Source organism: Eumetopias jubatus, unplaced genomic scaffold (assembly GCF_037043125.1).
Source record: "Eumetopias jubatus isolate StellerSeaLion01/CBP00866 unplaced genomic scaffold, mEumJub1_p1.0 scaffold_1, whole genome shotgun sequence".
NCBI classification, from domain to species: Eukaryota; Metazoa; Chordata; class Mammalia; order Carnivora; family Otariidae; genus Eumetopias; species Eumetopias jubatus.
Window position 1 is genome coordinate 46983777 of NW_028274807.1, and position 14336 is coordinate 46998112.

General features: G+C 41.0%; 1 protein-coding gene across 2 annotated transcripts; it reads left to right on the forward strand.

Moving 5' to 3' along the window:
* The first annotated feature begins 1660 nt into the window (after window positions 1-1660).
* On the forward strand, window positions 1661-7264 carry COL8A1 (collagen type VIII alpha 1 chain). 2 transcript variants are annotated; one of them, XM_028119237.2, is made up of 2 exons: window positions 1661-1985; window positions 5355-7264. In XM_028119237.2, the coding sequence occupies exons 1-2, from the start codon at window positions 1661-1663 to the stop codon at window positions 7262-7264; spliced, it is 2235 nt and encodes a 744-aa protein (XP_027975038.2). The 2 variants fall into 2 exon arrangements, with proteins under 2 accessions (XP_027975038.2, XP_027975039.1); XM_028119238.2 differs by having other exon boundaries at window positions 5358-7264.
* Window positions 7265-14336: the final 7072 nt, after the last annotated feature.

A 14336-nucleotide genomic window follows, 5' to 3' on the forward strand; every position in this document is an offset into this window, starting at 1 on the left:
TCTTGGCATTACTCTTGAATAGGATGTTGCAAAGTCAACACATATTTTCTAAGAAGTGGAAAACTATGATCCAGAATTAAGTAAGGCAGAAGCAAAGAAAACAAACTCACAGAATGGAAATTATAATTATTTAGAGATAGAAGTTTATTCAAAGTTCTCCAGAATATTCTTACATTAAAAATTGTGAGAACCTTGCCACTTCTTTCTCCAGCATAATGGTGACACTCCACCAAGGATTCAGATTTTCATCAAGACCTTTTAAAGGTGTGGGGAGCACCTTATTATGTCGTGTGAGTACCCTGGAGAACAGACTTCAATGTGTACCACACTTACCCTCTAGTGGGCCTTTGTGAGCACTGCAGTTCCCTGGGCTTTTGGGTTTTCAGCCCTAGGCATTTCCAGAGGTCTTTTTGAGTTGGTTTTTTATAAACATATAAGCCCCATTAATATTTATTCCATTAACTGTTAAACTGCAAAGGATGCTATTAAAGGGCTTGTACAGCTTATTCTCATGAGTAGTTAAACATCGTTGTTTTCTTTACACAACTAGTTTTGCCTTGTAAGCTCCTTTCTTTCATAATAGTATAAAGACAAACATCAGTGCACTTCAGGTCCAATTAGGCAAATTCTAAATTAACGACTTTATAGTATTTAAGTAGAACGAAATGGCATTCCTGTATGTGCATAATTATGATAGTCACTTTTTAAAATATTTTGGGACTGTCACATGAAGTACCTTCTCTCCAATTCAGAAGACTTCCACAGTTTTCATTACTGTTGTTTGCTTGCTCTTTAAATCTTACATTACTTTGTGACCACACCAAAGCAAAAGGCAGATGAAAAATCCCAGCCCCCGGCGTAAAGCCTATCAATTACCAACCGTTTCCACCTAGAATAGAATTTTGGCTCGTACTAACAAAGCCTGACTTGACACCAAGTTTGTCTCCTTTTGGACAATGTACTCTAGCCATTAAGATTAAGTTTAGTGCAAATGTGTGACACTCAAAATAACAGCGATTTAAAGAAGATGATAAACCTTTAGCTCTTTCTTGTGTAAACAAATTTCAAATGTAAGGATTAATAGGGACCTTCGTGTTCAACAAAGGCTGAGGTTTATTCTAGCTTGTTACTCCACCATGCTCAGTGCACGGATTTCACTTCCTGGTCCCAGGTGTCTGGTCTGTTTCCAGGCAACGTAACCACATTTCAGCCAGCAGGAAGGAAGAGGAAAAACAGGGCCACTCTTTTAGGATCCTTCTTGGAAGTTGTACCCATTACAACTACATCCAATTGGACAGAACTTTTGTCACATCACCACACCTGGCTGAAATGTCTTTATTCTGGGCTGCTCTGTTCCAGCTAAAAATCAAGAGTTCCAATACTATGGACGAAAGCAGAATTGATATTTGGGGATACACAGCAGTATTTCCCATAGCTTATAATCCCACCAATTGCCTTCATTTGACAGTTCCTAATCTTTTCTATTTTTTGCTTATTTCCTTCTGAGAGGTAACATCATCCTCCTTTTCATTTGCCTTCCACGGGTGATGTTCTGATGATAAAGATTGTGTCCTTTTTCTCCCCCTTCTTTCTCTAGGTAAACTCATCACTTGGCCTGCCAGTTTTCACCATGTTGGTGCATTCATTCCTTCCGCAGGTGATGGCTATGCCACCTGGCCCTCCACTGCTGGGAGTGCTGCTTACCATTTCCCTGGGCTCCATCAGGCTCATTCAGGCTGGTGCTTACTATGGGATCAAGCCGCTGCCACCACAAATTCCTCCTCAGATCCCACCGCAAATTCCACAATACCAGCCTCTGGGCCAGCAAGGACCTCACATGCCTTTGGGGAAAGATGGCCTTAACATGGGCAAGGAGCTGCCCCGCATGCAGTATGGCAAAGAATATCCGCATCTACCCCAATATATGAAGGAAATTCAGCCAGTGCCAAGAATGGGCAAGGAAGCAGCACCTAAGAAAGGCAAAGGTAACATCATATTCCTGTGCTGTTATGAAACAGCAGCTTTCCAAAATCCGAAACTGTAAGATCGGGGGAGAAGCTAAATTTTAGAAATTTTTATTTTGGAATGTGTTACTGACATTGTTTACTGTGCTCTAAACTCTATCCTTGAAAAGTTCAAGACCTAAAAATACAAACAAAATTACTGTTTTATGTTGTGCTTTATTTTAACAGCATTAAATGGCACAAAATGTATTTTTATTCCCTTATTCATTATCTATTCCAACATTTGGCAACTATTTAATGAGCATCTATTTTAGTGTCAGAAGCTGGGCCAGATGCTGGGGGATTAAAGCGGTTGGGGGGGGGTTGGTGACAAGCCTACAGGAGGCTGCTGGAAGGCGTGGAGAGCAGGACTGCTCTGCCTCTTCCAAACTTTTCTTCCCTGAACCTGAGGGAAGCCAATCTGGATTCACTCCCTCTCATTGACACTCACTCAAAAAGGGTACTTCTGATTAAGAAGGTTGAAACTAGAGAGGGACAGGTTATCAATGCAATTTCTCAGCATCACGATGACCTTGAGTGAAAATTGCACATGACTTGGTGCAGCAATATATTACCTCCAAGAATTAAAAAAAGAAATCCATTATCTTAAAGAAACAGCTTTCAAGTGCTTTTCTGCAGTTTTTCAGGAGCACAAGGTAGATTTGGAATAGGAATAACTTCTAGTTCTTAAGAACCAATAGCCTTAAAAGATTTCGAAAAAAGTTTACAGCATCATCTAGTGTACAAAGAAAACTTGTGCTAGAATACCTTTTAAAAAGTATTTTTGAATACCATTAAAACTGCTTTTTTCCAACAAGTATCTGGCTAACTTGTTTCTACTTCAATAAATCTTTGGAAAACTCAAAATAAAAACAGGTGACTAGTCAGTCTTCTTTACTGGGAGAGCAGTGTTGTTAAGGACCTGCTGTGTTAGAAATATATACATATGAAAGCACTTTGTGAACCAGATGCTGGATAAATGCCAGTGTTTTTAAGAGCGCTTTAATTAAGCTACTACACCTGTTAATCAATAAACTGAGAGGAGACTATGAAGGGTAAGGACTGCATATAGAGATGAAAATTTTTCCCATTGCCTTCCAGCCATAATCATTAGTTATTCAACACCTACAAAATGCTTATCACTGTGAGAGACACTTTTTTAAAACTTCATGAGGTTCATCTGGATTCCTAGGAAACCTAGAAATTGTAGGAAAAGAACTGCATCGGCATAGCAATTCCCTTTGAGGAAGTGGAGGTCATTCCCACTGGTCCCTGAAAAAGCAGGAATCTCTGTCTGGGGTGCTAGTGGATTTGGTGCTAAGAGGCCTAGAGGCCAGAAATGAAAGACCTGAAAATAATATAACTACTGTATGTCAATTATATATTTCAATTTAAAAAAAAAAACACCTCTCTGAAACTACTTTTCTTTGTAAAGTAAGATCTGTTGAGAAAATCAATGGCATAGGTAAGTAAAAATGCTCAGTAAATACTAAAGCATCATAAAACTTTTGAGTTGCTACAGTTGGTCATTCAAGAAACCCTAACTAAGAACAGAGTACATTCCAGGCACTGTGCTGGACACCAAGGAATCCTGATGAGTAAGACATGACCCTGCCCCAGACACTCTTGATATCGTAGTATGTACTACACAATTCACTGCTTAGATATAACATGTCTTAATAGTACAAGACTATCGACTTAGCATAATTGAAGTATTCCCAATTTTCCTCTCTTCAGGAGCTGATATTCCACTTAGGGGATGGTCTCAGCCATTTGTTCTCCTTCCTTTCTTAAGTGGCCTGCCTGGCTTTTGGCACTTCCTGTACTTATTCTGATGGGTACCAGATTGCAATAAGAGAATTTGCTAAGAATATGAGTTCTGCGGTTCTATTTTGTTCCCTGACAGTAGGTCAGTGAAAAATATAATGGTCAGGATTAAGACGTGACTACTGGTTAATATAAAACTTTGAGGCCATAAATTTCACTTATGTTTCATTTCAGTAGCATAGAAGATCCAGAGTTGTGTTACTCTGAAAGGCACAGTATAATCATCATAACAGAGATGTGCTTTGTATTTTGATAATAATTTGTGAAAGCACAACGTCTTTCACATCTATTATCTAATCTTGTAGCAGGGCCATAATATTCTTGCTGCACAGAGAGGCAAGCCGAGACAGTGAAGGCCCAAGTGGCCCAGTCCAGACTTCAAGACCAAGAAGAGCTTCCTGCTCTGCCCAGCTCAATTCCTTCCCCACACTGCTTGTCAGCCTCAAGTATCTTACTCACTTCTCCTGTTTGAAACCCAATTTGCAAATGAGAAATAATTTATTAAAAATTTGAATTCATATGAGACTTAGGAAATCCTATAGCACATTAAAGAAATTAAGCAAAAGTATTTGCCTCTAGAGGACAGATGTGAAAGATGTTATTTATTTTTTTTAAGATTTAGTTTTTTAAGATTTATCTATTTATTTGAAGGGAGAGAGAGAGGGCACATGTGCACACATGTGTGGGGGAGAGAAGCAGAGGGAGAGGGAGAGAATCTCAAGCTGACTCCCTGCTGAGTGTGGAGCCCTAAATGGGGCTTGATCCCATGACACTGAGATTATGACCTGAGCTGAAATCAGGAGTCAGCTGCTTAACCTACTGAGCCACCCAGGTGCTCCATGTGGAAGATGTTATTAAACCACATACAAGATAAAATACTTCTATTACATGATAATTACTTTCCCTAACACATCATACTGTATTTCAACACAAGAGGAAATATTTAGCCACAAATTATTATATAAAAAAACAAGGACATGGAAAAATATAGCATTAAATAGAAAAAGTAATAAAAAAATAAAAATGGAGAATGACTCCATTGTTTAAAATACACACACATGTGCGCACGCGCACACCTAGAACATGAGATGGAAGTACATATAAATGTCAAGTGATTATAGGCAACTCTGATTTTTCTTTATCCTTTTTTGAATTTTCCAAAATCTCCACAGTGAACACACCATAACAAAACTTGGAGTTTTGTACTCGGAAAAATGTTTCTTCATACCTTTTAGCTTTTTTTCCTTAACCAATGCTGATAAAAGCAGCTACAGATATCAGTCCTCAAAAAGTATTTCAAACATGACAAAGCAATTATTAGCTTGATTGTTCTTTAAGTTCTGATGGTCCCGGAAGATGGACACATTATTCCTAGTCTTTCCTCTCAATAAGTAATGGTCTAAGGTTGTCAGAACTAAATAATGATCGTCATGACTTCCTTGAAGAATAATAAATATTAATTTCTCCCTTTTGTCCCCTCCCTCTCCCCCTCCCTCCCCCGCCCTCTCTGTCCCTCTCCCCCAGTAGAAATACCATTAGCCAGTCTACGAGGGGAGCAAGGTCCCCGTGGAGAGCCTGGCCCAAGAGGACCACCTGGGCCCCCCGGCCTACCAGGCCATGGGATACCTGGAACCAAAGGAAAACCAGGGCCACAGGGATACCCAGGAATTGGAAAACCAGGTATGCCTGGAATGCCAGGAAAGCCAGGAGCCATGGGAATGCCTGGAGCGAAAGGTGAAATTGGACCCAAAGGAGAGATTGGGCCTATGGGGATCCCAGGGCCGCAAGGACCTCCAGGGCCTCACGGACTTCCTGGCATTGGAAAACCAGGTGGGCCAGGGTTACCAGGGCAACCAGGTGCAAAGGGAGAGCGAGGTCCCAAAGGACCACCAGGACCTCCAGGCCTTCAGGGTCCCAAAGGGGAGAAGGGCTTTGGGATGCCAGGTTTGCCAGGCCTCAAGGGACCTCCAGGGATGCATGGCCCTCCTGGCCCTGTTGGACTTCCAGGAGTGGGCAAACCTGGAGTGACAGGCTTCCCTGGGCCCCAAGGTCCCCTGGGAAAGCCAGGTCCTCCAGGGGAACCTGGGCCCCAAGGCCCTATTGGGGTCCCGGGAGTTCAAGGACCTCCCGGGATGCCTGGAGTTGGCAAACCAGGCCAGGATGGGATCCCTGGCCAGCCAGGATTTCCAGGTGGCAAAGGGGAGCAAGGACTGCCAGGGCTGCCAGGACCCCCAGGCCTTCCAGGGATTGGGAAACCAGGCTTCCCAGGACCCAAAGGTGACAAGGGCATAGGGGGTCTTCCTGGGGCTCTAGGACCAAGAGGGGAGAAAGGACCAGTAGGTGCCCCTGGAATGGGGGGTCCTCCAGGAGAGCCAGGCCTGCCTGGAATCCCAGGTCCTATGGGTCCTCCAGGTGCTATTGGTTTTCCTGGACCCAAAGGAGAAGGTGGGGTTGTAGGACCACAGGGGCCACCAGGTCCCAAGGGCGAGCCAGGGCTTCAAGGCTTTCCAGGAAAGCCAGGTTTCCTTGGTGAAGTAGGGCCCCCTGGCATGAGGGGTTTGCCAGGTCCCATAGGGCCCAAGGGGGAAGCTGGGCACAAGGGTTTACCAGGGCTCCCTGGTGCTCCAGGGCTGCTGGGACCAAAGGGAGAACCAGGAATCCCAGGGGATCAGGGTTTACAGGGCCCTCCAGGCATCCCGGGGATCGCAGGCCCAAGTGGGCCCATTGGACCACCTGGAATGCCAGGCCCCAAAGGGGAACCCGGTATCCCAGGGCCCCCTGGGTTCCCTGGAGTAGGGAAGCCTGGAGTAGCAGGACTTCATGGGCCTCCAGGGAAGCCTGGTGCCCTTGGTCCTCAAGGCCAGCCGGGCCTTCCAGGGCCCCCAGGCCCTCCAGGACCCCCAGGGCCCCCAGCTGTGATGCCCCCTACACCACCACCTCATGGAGAGTATCTACCAGATATGGGGCTGGGAATTGATGGAGTGAAACCCCCCCATGCCTATGGGGCTAAGAAAGGCAAGAATGGAGGGCCAGCCTACGAGATGCCTGCCTTTACAGCTGAGCTGACTGCACCTTTCCCACCTGTGGGGGCCCCGGTGAAGTTTGACAAACTGCTCTATAATGGCAGACAGAACTACAACCCACAGACGGGCATCTTCACCTGCGAGGTTCCCGGGGTCTACTACTTTGCATACCATGTTCACTGCAAGGGGGGCAACGTGTGGGTTGCTCTGTTCAAGAACAACGAGCCCATGATGTACACGTACGATGAGTACAAAAAGGGCTTTCTGGACCAGGCGTCTGGGAGTGCGGTGCTGCTGCTCAGGCCCGGAGACCGAGTATTCCTCCAAATGCCCTCAGAACAGGCTGCAGGACTGTATGCTGGGCAGTACGTCCATTCCTCCTTTTCAGGATATTTATTGTATCCCATGTAAAAAAAGAAAGAGAGATTTAATAGAAGAAAAGAAAATGACGCACCGAAAAAACCCAAATGAAAAACATAATTGCTTCAAAACATTTATATAGTTGGAAAGTTATATTTAAGTGAAAATCTAAACCATCATGTACAAATAAAAACTAAGATGCATGTTTAATGCTCTGCATAGCAGCCTCTAATTAAAAATGATGGGATAGATTTGTGTATCAAGTACTGACACTTGTGCTGTACCCACTGGAATCATAATAGCTATTGTATTGTTATATGCTTCCATGATAACCTGCTTATTCAGATCAGTCAAAATATTTCAGTATGAAAGATCATAGCTAATGAAAGTCACTTGCTCACATTGTTTAAAGATTTATAGATATGGCTTAAGGAAATGTCAATGATAACAATTATATACCGTATTTACTTGCATAATTTCCTCTGTCTTTGGGCAGATGTTTTGCCAGGGAAGGTGGGGGAGGAGTTCTGTGCTATAGCCCCGGTGGGAGGGAGTCGGGGGGAGCAGTAGGGTTTCAGTCCAAGGGCTATTTCCCTCCCGTCAGAGGCTGTATGTCTCTTATCAACACAAGTCCTCAGAATTGTGTATCTCGTGTTTCTAAAAGAACAAGTGAGCTAATCGCCTGCCATATAATTTACTCAGTAAATTCTGTGTGCCTCACACTGGATGAGACATTTGAGGGACATAAGACAGTGCCCCAAAAGGAGCTAAAAAAACAGTTGGGAGACAGGAGCAGTAATTAACTCACTTATTTCTTAAGGATCCTTTTTGTTTTATTTTCTGTAATTTTTTTTCTTCCCTCCATGTAATTTCCACTATGACCCAACTAATATAAACACATGGAAGTCATAAGAAAAAAATAATAACTTTCTAGTTTTGTGAAATATTCATTATCAACAGTTTTTAATTATGTTTACATGTGTATAAAAATCCCCTTCTTTTGCCTACCCATACAAATGACTACAATGAGGTTTCACCCATGAAAGGGCTATTGCTATTTTTCAGTAGCAGTTGAATTTTGAAGAAATTTCCTGGTGTAGTATATATGCAAACTGGCATGTTGTCTCAGGTTCCAAAGTCAATTTCCAAAATCCAAGCCATCCTTCATGTGGGGAGAAAAAAAATTTCAGAATTACATAGGAAAATAACTTTTTTTGAAAAAACAATTTCTCAAGTTTTAAATTTAAAAATGGATGTACTAGTGTAGATACTAAAACTGTAGGAAAAGAACTGTTTCTCTAGAAGCAACCTGTGGAAGAGCTATCTGAAATGTCAAAGGGCAATAAGAGCCCGTGCTGCTTGTGTCACCTCACACTCAGCACAAGTCAAGAGCCAATACAAGTTTAAAGAGAAAAATAAGTATCTTTCCAGGTTTTCACTTAGGTACATACTAACTGCTGCAGGCATTCAAATCTGGTCTCAAAACACAGGCAAAATATTTCAGTCAGCTATGAGTCTGCTGCTGATACTATAAGCCACTGGGGGAAATAATGTGGGGCTGTGGTCGTAGAATCTTGTACCTGTTCCTCAAAATTAAGAGTGAGAAGTTGAGGGGAAAGGTACAGATGGAAAAATACACAAATAAATACGGTATAAACACACATGGAAATGTGTCTATGTCAAATCTGAATCATTTTAACCATCAAGAAAAATTCTCCTCTACCTAATAGATGTCTTTCCCTTACATGGTATACGAGCACCATTTCTTCTCAATTTCTTAAGAAGAGAAATGAGTTCATTACCAGAGGGTTTCTTATTCACTGCTAATTATATGACAGATTTTCCCATCAAAAGATACCCAACCCAACCTTCATTTTCAAAGCAGACAGTGTCTATGTGGTCAAACATCCTTCAGATTGGTCTTGAGGATGCTGGTTTTGGACTGATGACTATGGAGACAACAAGGATCCACTGGGCTCCTTCTGCTGAATAGCTGCATTGGAATGGCTTGGAAGCAAGTCAGATCAGCTGATCTGTAAATCCATATTTATCTGTACATGTATGGGCTTTTTATTTCCACCAAGTAAGAGAGACAGTACCTCTTTAGTTAAGACCAAATTTCACTTTTTAAAATACCTTCCAACTTATTTATTGGTTGTTACTCAATTGCCTATATGTATATATATATATATATATATATATATATACATACATATAATGTGTGTGAGTGTGTATATTATCAGGCATATGCTTCTAACTTTTAGATGGGGAGGAGCAAAATCTATGCCAGATACTGTGTATTCTACAATGGTGCTAATCTCAGAGCTAAATGAATTACTCCATTTAATTTAAAAAAGAGTTTTAAATAATTATCTATGTGTCTGTGTTTCCCTTTTAAGTGTTGCACATTATGTTAACACATTAGTGTAAAAGCAGATGAAACAACGACATGTTCAAAAGTCTAGGGGTAGTGCTATAATCCCTATTCAATTCAAAATCAGCTAGAACTTTTCCATGTGAAATGGACCAAACTGGCATTATGTTATTTAAACACAGAGTTTTAATGCAGTATGACATCCCACGGAGGGAAAGAATGTCTGTAGTGGGTGACTGTTCTCAAATATTTTACAGAACACCATGAAAGGTGACCAGACTGGTGACTTTTTTGAGTTTCCATGATAGATTTGAGACTTGTCAATAGCAAATCATTTTTGTATTTAAATTTTTGTACTGATTTGAAAAAAGACTTATTAAATATCTTTAAAAGTATGTTTCTCATCTTGTTCATATCACTCAGCGGACACTGAACCTCATACTTTTTTTATCCCCCACTGTACTAATGAGCTGCTGAAACAGAGACCAAAAACAGTCACAGCTTAAACAGGACAATTATTTCTCTTTAACATAATAGCTCTGAGCATCAGCAGTCCAGGGCTCATGTAGTAGCTCTAGTGAGAGCCCCAGGTTCCTTCTGTCTTGCCGGTTTTCTGCCCCAAAGGTATTGCCCTCATCCCCAAAGTCCAGGACAGCTAACCATCACAGCCACATTCCAGCCATTAGGAAGGTGAAAAATCAGGAAGGAGAGGGCATGCTCCCTAATTAAAGAACTCAAGCCAGTAGTTGCTTACAGTACTCCCTCCCACATCCTATTGTTCTGAATTTAGTCACACTGCCCAAAGCTGCCAAGAGAGTGAGGGAAATTGAACATTTTTTCAGGGTAACAACATGCCAGCTGAAATTCAGGGATTCTCTTAACATGGAAGAAGGGAGAATAGATAGTAAGGGACAATTAGCTGCTGCATCTGTCACATCCATCATAAAAGAAAGAACTGCCACAAGCCTCTCTTCCTCCACAAGAAACCAATCTTCAAGTATTCTATTTTAGTTGGCCACGGTAGAGCCAAATATTCTGAGTGGTGAGCAGAGCTACAGAGCAGAGGCAGCCCTGCTTCAAGAACCTAAGAGTCTTAAAAAGCATCACTGGTAAGGAAAGAATTCTGTTGTGATGACTCATCAAGTTCAAAACGATTGTAACTTATGTCTAAAATATTACAAAAGGATTATTCAAACCATTCCATAAGCAAGTATCACCAGTCTGTGGCTGATTAACTCACTTGCTTAAACCATCAATCTGGAAGCTCAAGACCATAGCTTCCATTCCCATTTAAGCCCATTTAGTTCTATTTCATTCCACAGCTAAAGACTCTTCCATAACATGGATCAATCATCTTGTATGCTTACGGTGTTGGTCACAAAAGTAAACAGAAGGATGGATACAGGAGACACACGCAGGGAAGAATAAATGGTTAGAATTCAGAGTACCAGACAAGCAGGGCAAATCCATCATGACAATGGGTCAGAGGCATTCTTTTATGTTAAAACAAAACACAAAGTAGTCCCTACTTTGCACTTGATACCACTAGGCAATGTGAAGGATACAGAAGCAACAGAAACTGGTATTTTGTGAGTGTGTGTGTGTGTGTGTGTGTGTGTGTGTGTGTGTTTTCTGGGATGGGTGGGTGACAAGACCAGCTGGAATAATGGAACTGACCGGAGTAGATCAGAGAATCTATTCAAGAACTAGTAAAGGAAACCAAGTTAATAACCAATGAAGGGTCAAATGATATAGGCCTTTACATATAGGGAAGAGGCATTTATATTTTATCTAATAGGCAATAAGAAGACATTGTAGGTCCTTAAGTAGGAAAATGGTAAAAAAATATTTTAGAAAAGTTACTATGATGATTCTACGAAGAAGGTGAATTACAAATGGTAAAACCAATGAGGAGATCAGAACAGCTGCAATCCAGAAATCAGATGATGGGTTGATGGCAAACAGTCCTAAAACAAATCTCATGAGTAAAGGTCGCATGTCAGGTCAGGTGTCAGGGTTTAAGGACTGCAAGACAATGGAGCTATTTCAAGGACAAGGAAATGGAATAAAGAAGAATGGAAAACTAAAGAGACAGTTGAAAGACTGAGCTGATGTTGGAGTCAAGCCCAGGATGGCCTTATGAGAGAGAAGGAAGCTTGGCCTAAAGGTGGTTTCTTCTCACTGATATACCTGGAAGACTGGGATGGTTCCCTGGACAAAAACTGGTGATCCACTAGCAGTGCCTGCTCCAGGCAGGGAAATGAGAAGACACTCAGTTTATTTATAGACATGGGACTTCCCTGATAGCTGGAGGAAGATGCCTGTGTTCCATAAGTGTATTTGGCAGGGAGATGAAAGGTGGATCCATGAGCTTGGGAAGAGACATGGTGGCCTACCATAATAAGGGAGAAAAAGACCAACCTGAACTTAGTAGCACTATTTGCAGACAAAAATCATTAAATTGCTTTAAAATATCCTCCTTTTCTTACTGCAAGAATTTATTTAACAAATCCCTCATAACAAATAGCAAAGATAAATATCCTCCCAATCCCTATGGAATTAACAATGAATTCTAAGTATACAGGGCCAAGAAAGAATGCAAATAATCATGATTTACTATATTTCAGAAAAGCTTTCTCCTTAATGGTCTTCATGACACTAAAAATACAAATGTTCATGTCATTCCTTATCATGAGGAAGAAAAATATCTATGGAGTAAGACTTAAGGTTATTTTTCTTTTAGCAAAGAGTTACACAGAATTTCTGATGCTTTCTTTCATTTTCAAAACCAATATTGATATCAGGATAAATTTTATCTTCAAACAAGTTATTTTTTAGGATATCAAAAAGCTCTTAATGATTTTTATTATCAGAAAAACTTTTTTTTGCTAATTTCTGGAGATAAGTATAATGGAATTTAAATCAAAAGTGGGGCACATCGTTCCATTTTAACAAGGTATTCAGAAGTTTCTCATCTGTGTTACTGAAAAACAGGACCATCTAATCAAGTTTTCCTTTAAGGCATCCAGAACCTTTCCAGAGATTTTTTTTTCCTTTACTATCTTACTGCAAGTAAAAATAGATTTTTATTAGAATCAAAAGCACTTCTAAATTAAAGGTTATGAATCCTGTGGAGACTTACATTTCACATGTCTTTTTAAAACCACCAAGACCTAAAAGTTAATTTTGTAATGAGCATGGCCAAGTCACTTTTCATCTAACAAGTGAGTGTCTGGCAGCAGTGCTCACATCTGCTCTTTAGTCATGGGATGAGAGATACAATGGGGGAAAGCTGATGGGATGTTTACTTTACCAGTCTCCCCAGTGGTCTACTAGTAATAATAGTTGCCTTTCCCCATTAAAGCTGAAGCTGTCCTTGTCATTTGCTCTACCAAACCAGAGCCATCGATATAGAACATGTTAGGAAAGGGCTTTGGGGTCAGACTCAAAGAACAAATCTCAACTCCTATTTACCAGCTGGTCACCTTGAGAGAGGTCACCTTGACCTCTCTAAACTTCAGCTTTTGCACCTATAAAATAGTAAGTAATAATAGTAAACATCTTCTACAATAGTTGGGAGAGTGGATGAAGTAGTAGGGTGTGCTACAGAGGGGTAACAATTGCTACTATTAGACCGAGTGCCAACCATGTACCAGAAGCTGCTTTAAGTGTTTTTATGTATTAACTTAGTTACTCCTCATAGTAACTCTATTAGCTTCATGTTACAGCTAAAGAAAATGTGCCATAGTAACTTGTCCAAGATCTAATAAATGGCAATGCCAGGATTTTAACCCAAGCAACTGGCTTCATAGTCCACATTCTGAGCTATTGCACCTTATTGCCTCAAGGCAGAAGATAAAAGTTCTCACCTATCTAAGCAACTACCACCAAGGGCTCAGATTATTAGCTTGCCTCAAAAGAGAAGGAGAGATAACCAAGGCCTCAGTTATTTCATAGGTATTGTCAGTACCAAAGACAACAGAAATAGCCGGCTACCAGAGGACTGGTATCGACAGATTCTAGCAAATCTCTTAGGAGATAAGAGGGCAGATATATGTGGCTTTAAAAACTAATGGGACCCACCTGGCACCTATTAGGATGGCTACTAATGAAAAAAAAAAAAAAGAGCAGGCAATAAGTGTTAGCGAGGATGTGAAAAAATTGGAACCCCAGTGCACTGCTGGTGAGAATGTAAAATTGGGCAACCACTATGAAAAACAGTATGGAGGTTCCTTAAAAAATAAAAAGTAAAATCACCACATGATCCAGCATTTCCTCTTCTGAGTATATATCCAAAAGAATTGGAAGCAAGGATTCAAATATATCTGTCCATCCATGTTCATAGCAACATTATTCACAATACCTAAAAGATGGAAGCAACCCAAATGGCCACTGCTGGATGAATGGATAAACAAAATGTGATATATACATACAATTGATCATTATTCAGTCTTCAAAAAAAAAAAAGGAAATTGTGACACATGCCACAACATGGATTAACCTAGAGGGCATTATTTTAAGAGAAATAAGCCAAGCACAGAAGGACAAATATTGTATGATTCCACTTATATAAGGTACCTAGTCATATTCATAGACAGAAAATAGAAGGGTGGCTGCCCAGAGCTGGAGAAGGTGGTAATGTGAAATTATTGCTTAATGCATACAGAGATTCAATTCTGCAAGACAAAAAGAGTTCTGGTCATCAGTGGCGGGGATAGCTTCATAACAACATGAATGTATTTAATGGCG